At 38.3% G+C, this 5,478-nt stretch overlaps 1 protein-coding gene across 1 annotated transcript; it reads right to left on the bottom strand.

Moving 5' to 3' along the window:
• Window positions 1-1,257: 1,257 nt before the first annotated feature.
• On the bottom strand, window positions 1,258-5,014 carry LOC149379250 (uncharacterized). The gene is made up of 6 exons (XM_089603263.1): window positions 4,846-5,014; window positions 4,544-4,660; window positions 2,237-3,634; window positions 2,055-2,123; window positions 1,775-1,973; window positions 1,258-1,686 (listed from the first exon to the last, which is right to left on the bottom strand). The coding sequence occupies exons 2-6, from the start codon at window positions 4,544-4,546 to the stop codon at window positions 1,616-1,618; spliced, it is 1,740 nt and encodes a 579-aa protein (XP_089459389.1). The 5' UTR covers window positions 4,547-4,660; window positions 4,846-5,014; the 3' UTR covers window positions 1,258-1,615.
• Between the last annotated feature and the right edge of the window lie 464 nt (window positions 5,015-5,478).

Genomic DNA, 5,478 nt, shown 5'->3' with positions numbered 1-5,478 from the left:
TTAAAAGTGGTTACATCTCAATTTTATAGTTTAGTTTTGGCTACAAATCTACAACGCCTTTTTTTTAACCCACTACTTTACTCTGGATAATTTACTATTTGGAAGAAATGAATCATTATGTTCGATTTGAGATTGAATTATAACCGTGATATTGGACAAAGACTGAAAAATAAATAATCAAACACTGTTGCTTTTGAGCAGAGTCATAATAACATTGTCTTAGACTGTTTTTTGTATGAAATTTTTTTTAATACCAAAACTCAATCAAAATAGTTTTTTTTTTCATGTAAAATCATCTATTAAACAGCAATAAACAGTTGAATGCTATTTGTAAAACAGGGCATGCTCTCGGGAGTTGGCTACTACTATTACTATATCATAGGACTGGTCGTCAAGCACAAAGGGCCAGTTTATTATACGGCGTTCAACCCCTTACCCGCAGTAATTGTTGCTGTCTTGGCTTCGATCGTTCTAGCCGAGAAAATATTTACCGGAAGGTATGTGTTCATGTAACAAATAACTGGTACTTTTTTTTGTGTCAAATAATATATTATATTTGTAATGTTAATTAAATTTGATTGAACAACTGATACTTCTGGTTTTACATTTACAACAATAAATTCTCAAGCGATGCTTCTGGTTTTACATTTACTGATTTGACAGGAAGAATCTCTACCCATCGCTGAGTCACAAGCAGCAAGTGAGCAAAGTGGAGATGTACAAGAGACAGACCAGGGCTTAGATCTTGAGTGATAACGATGTATAATCGATATGAACGACAGCTGTGTTAGAACCTATGGTATTGAGTACTAGAATAATTAGTTACAAGTTAGGGGTTGATAATATAGAATAGTAAGAAATTAGTTGGTATCAGTACGTATTAGGGATGCCTGTCTTCACCGCCTCAGCCCACTTAGCGTTTCTCACCAACGTGCGATGAATTCTGAACAAGTCTTCCAATCAGAGAGGCTCCGAAGGAAGTTGAAATCCCAGCCTCTTTCCGACATGTTCTGAAGAGAACATAAGCGTCTTAGACTAGGAAATCTGACAGCCAATGGCTCTCTTCCCAGAATCTGACACCGAGTCTCGCTTCTTATCCCCGTCGAAACCTTCTCACAGGAAATCTCACATTAGCTTTTCCAAACCTTCAGTTACTCTGATCATCTTCTTGGATTCACTCAACCTCACCGAATACATGCTCGTGTCGTGTAATAGAATGATATGTGTGTTTGTAATACAATGGAATATGCTGATTGGTTATATGGAAGAAAGAGAAGAATTATTGATTGTGACCTAACCGGCCATTGAAGTACAAACGGAACACGGGATAGTCACCGAGACATTCGCGAGGTCTCGTCTCTCCTAAAAACAAACTAAAATCAATTACAATATTTTCCGAGATAAAACTCCAAACAAAAAGGGAAAGGCTTAAGTAGTCTCGCCATGTCACCCATCCGATAGGTGGTTCCTACCGGAGGCCTAACAAATCACAAGAGACAAATTCAGGCTAATCTATATCAAAATGAACTCCCAAATCAAGTCTATAATTTACTATCAACTGAGTACCGCGCTCTATTTACAACTCCCACCAACGATCCAAAGGGAGAGTCTCGTCTCAAGATGAGAAGGTCATTTCATCCTTCCCGTATATACGTTGAAGTTCCCGAGTGGCAGCTTGATATGATGCTGAGAAAAAGCATGTAAGAAAAACAACATTATGTGAAAGAGATGTCTTTATCGATTGCCGGGGGAAATTAAATGTGTGTTTTATTACCTTTCCATATGCGGAAATTCTTTTGATTTACAGGAGACCCCGTAACATTTTGAATCGCATCGAAAAGTGTTTCCTGAGAAGTATTCTTCAGCTCTTGAACTACAGCATATATGGTCTTTCCGTTCTCAAAATAAATGTGATTGTTGGGGTGTTTAGTCTTGCAACCAGCATGGCGTTCGTATTCATACGCATTGAGAGACTGTATTACATAATTCAATTCTTCAGCAATAAATTAAAAAAGAATTAGATCTTTCTTTTCTGAGTCGTTGAATTGTCTTACCTTGGAGTGGTTGCATTCGGCACAAGAGCATAGATACCCAGTCCCTTTTATAATTCCTTTAAGATTTTTCTGCCAAAAAGAATATTTTAGTTTTACATTAAAAAGACTGGGCAAGCCGAAGCTTGTATGACCATATAATCAAATTAGTTTATTAATTTTTTAAAAAGGGAAAGAAAACTTACATCTCTCGACCATGAAACATATTTCACAGGAATCCCATCAAACATACCAGTGGACAACAAACTTTTTACATTTGAAGGGAAATTGTTAGTTGGTGGCTTCTTAGCAGTCTTGGGCTCTTTGTTCTTTGGACCATTATCGGCTTTTGAGATGCTATTTAAAACCGGGTCCAGATTAGACCCCACTGAATTTTTCTGCTCCGATACCTCTAAAGATTGAGAGGAATTCTGATTACTCATCAGCAAATCATAACCACTAATGATTCCACCGGAGGTTATAGTCTCGGATTCTTCATGGAAACCTCCGAACGAGATGGTGGTGCTTTCATTCTTGTTGTAACTCTGGCCCCTCATCGATAGATTTCTGGATTCTCCTTTATCGTAGCTGGAACTCATTTGTACGACACTGGCTTCAGCCTTGTAACTTGGAGCCATTGATATGATGTTTTCATTTCCCTTGAGGTAGCACGGAGCCATTTGAACGAAGCTTTCATTTGACTTGCCATAGCTAGAACCAATGGAAATAAAATCTTCATGACCCTTGTTGTAAGAGGTGCTTAAAGACATCATATTACCATCTCCTTTCTCATATGACTGACCCACCGAGATGAAGTTCCTTCCTCCCTTGTCATAGTGCTGACCCATAGAGAGCATACCATTGTTACCGTTGCTATAGCTGTGGCCTATTGATATGAAATCTCCGTCGCCTTTGTTGAAGGTGTTACCCGCCGAAATGTAGCTCTCATCTGTCTTGGGATAGGAAGAGACCATCGATACCGAACTCTCTCCTCCACTGTTGTAACTCGGACCCACAGAAATGTTGTTATTATTATTATTGTCACTCTTATCATAGGAACTCCCGATATCGATGGAGCCATTATCCACCCTGCAGTAAGAGTGTTCCATTGGCGCGGTCATGATGTGCTCAGAGTCCCTAACTTGATTCACTTTAACTTTCCTGATTCCACCGAAACTAAGACCGGATGAGGGATCTTCTTCAATCGTGTGCGACATTGACAACCCTACCGAAGGATTGCTTCCGAATAGACTCTCATAACCCTTTCTTCCCATATTCATGTTTCCGCTGCATTGAATATGTCTTTCAACCAGATTATCAGCCCGCATCGGTTCAGATCCGAAGAGCCGCTCGTTGCATTGCACTGGGACTGACTGAAAACCAGATGTGGTGTCCCACGGAGCAGGAGGAACGTTCATCTGCGGAACGGGTCTACCATTGACAGCCTCTATTGCATGCTTCTTGTTGAATGATTGTGGTCCATCGGGTTCCATAAACCACTGACCACGCTTCGGCTCAATCCTCGATGAACTATCGTAGCTCATCTCTCCATCAGTCAAACACCCGGCATCTCTTGGCATCCAAATGCTCTTCGGTTGTAACGACTGAAATATAGTTTTTAAGCGCGTTTTACGTTTGATAATGAAAAAGAAATCAGGGCTACATGCATAGCACGGACTAAGATTGCAAAAGGAACAAGAAGAAATTAAAATCAATACAGCAGATGGATAGATATCAACAGATGCAGCAAAACAAATATTTTATTTATTCTATTTCGCAAGATACGGGGTATAGGGGTTTCTGTCCATCCTGTTTTTCCTTTTCGATCCCGGGGTTATTTTATAACAAAATTGTTAGGGAGTCTTTTAAAACGCTTAAAGAATCCAAAATCGGAAATCGAATAATCAATGTGTTCCATTCTAAAACAAACGCTTTTGTTCAGTGTATGTTTGACCTAACAGGTCTCCATCCTCGTGCACAATTACGTAAAGAATTAAACTGTGCATATTTGGTATTTTCAATAACTCTCAGAAATAAAATAACCATTCCAAAGAACTTTTCAAAATTATATTCACATATATGCTTGAAATGAACTAAATAATAATTTGTTTAGGAAGAAAAATGAAGCAATGTTACTGCTATCAGAAAAGGGTTAAAGATTACAACTACTCTTCCATCGCGGTATGAACTCATATCTAAAATATCACCAAAAAGATAATAAATTGGTTAAAGTGGGATTACCATGTAGACTCAAATGATACATTAGCACTACCAAACAAGTCTTGAACGCGAGCAAAAAAAAAAAAACAAGTCCTGAAGAATTGTTCGAGCCATGTATTGTCTAACAAAAATAGCTAACTGAGAAAATTTAGATAATGACGGTGGGCTAGGACTGAATTTGACCAAAAATAAACCAACAAAATTCAATAACAAAATATGATACCCCTAACACAAAAGAGCAGAATTTGCATGCATTGTAACTAAGGGCTAGAAATTCAGAGTTCACAGCTCACCATTTTATGAGCTTTATTTCTAATTGCCTCAGTGGCTGCTCTTGGGAATTGGGATACACAGTAAACTCCGTCGTATTTCCTTAACCCCGTAGCTTCAACACCGTGTCTCCACCAAATCTATAAATAAATCATGGAGATCCAAATCCATCATAATCAACTCGCAAAAAGAGAAAGATACCTACGAATATGATCCTCGATCGTGAAATTGGACAAAGAGAAAGATCTACAGCGCCCAAAAAAAAACACACACACACACACACAAACACGGTTGTTCCGAAAGTAAATGAATGGAGATAGAATACCTCGCCGGAGCGATCGATCTCGAGGGAGATTTACCGGCGCCGGAGAAGAAGCTCAAACCTTTCTTCTACTTCTATTTATTTTTAAAAAAAAATTATTTTCTAATTTTATGAGAAAAATAGTTCTCTGTGTGAGTGTTGGCTAGACATGGGAAACTGAGCTTTGGGGCTGTCCTTCGATAAATGATTCTCTGCGGAACTATGTAATGTAAGAATTATCTTCTCCAATTAGGTGGGCTCGGGTAAATAATCTACACCGTTCATTTTGAACTAAACGCTTTTGAGTTGCGTAGCTTGAGAAGCACTGGATTTAGGCCCATAGAAAGCGAAGGTATTTTTTGGAACGTGGCGCACTTTCATTGGATTTACACATTCGGGCACAAGAAACTTCAGTGAGCTGTAAATTAAATCAAATGCGACGTTCCTAGCCAAATAAATAAATACGACGTGAGTTTCTTGAAGACAGAGGCAATGAAATTTGGTCACGTAAGCATCTGTGAAATTCCCTACCTTATTTCACAAAATCAACTGTGAGCAGATAATTTTCAAAAAAAGTTATAGCAAACTAGTCAAATAAAAATTTATTGTATATAAAGTTATAAACTAGTCAACGTTTAGTATATTTTGCTATATAGA

Source organism: Urtica dioica, chromosome 12 (assembly GCF_054948205.1).
Source record: "Urtica dioica subsp. dioica isolate 48M chromosome 12, U.dioica_male_clone48M_v1_H2, whole genome shotgun sequence".
NCBI lineage: Eukaryota > Viridiplantae > Streptophyta > Magnoliopsida > Rosales > Urticaceae > Urtica > Urtica dioica.
Note: the sequence above shows the minus strand (reverse complement) of the source record. Positions and strands in the feature narration are given on the sequence as shown.

What these genes read in the sequence shown, in the direction of transcription:
- LOC149379250 (XM_089603263.1), bottom strand. An exon ending in ATGTTTCATGGTCGAGAGAT is followed by an intron (nt 2,124 to 2,236) that starts GTAAGTTTTCTT and finishes TCTTTTTGGCAG; the next exon opens with AAAAATCTTAAAGGAATTAT. An exon ending in GAATTTCCGCATATGGAAAG is followed by an intron (nt 1,687 to 1,774) that starts GTAATAAAACAC and finishes GCTTTTTCTCAG; the next exon opens with CATCATATCAAGCTGCCACT.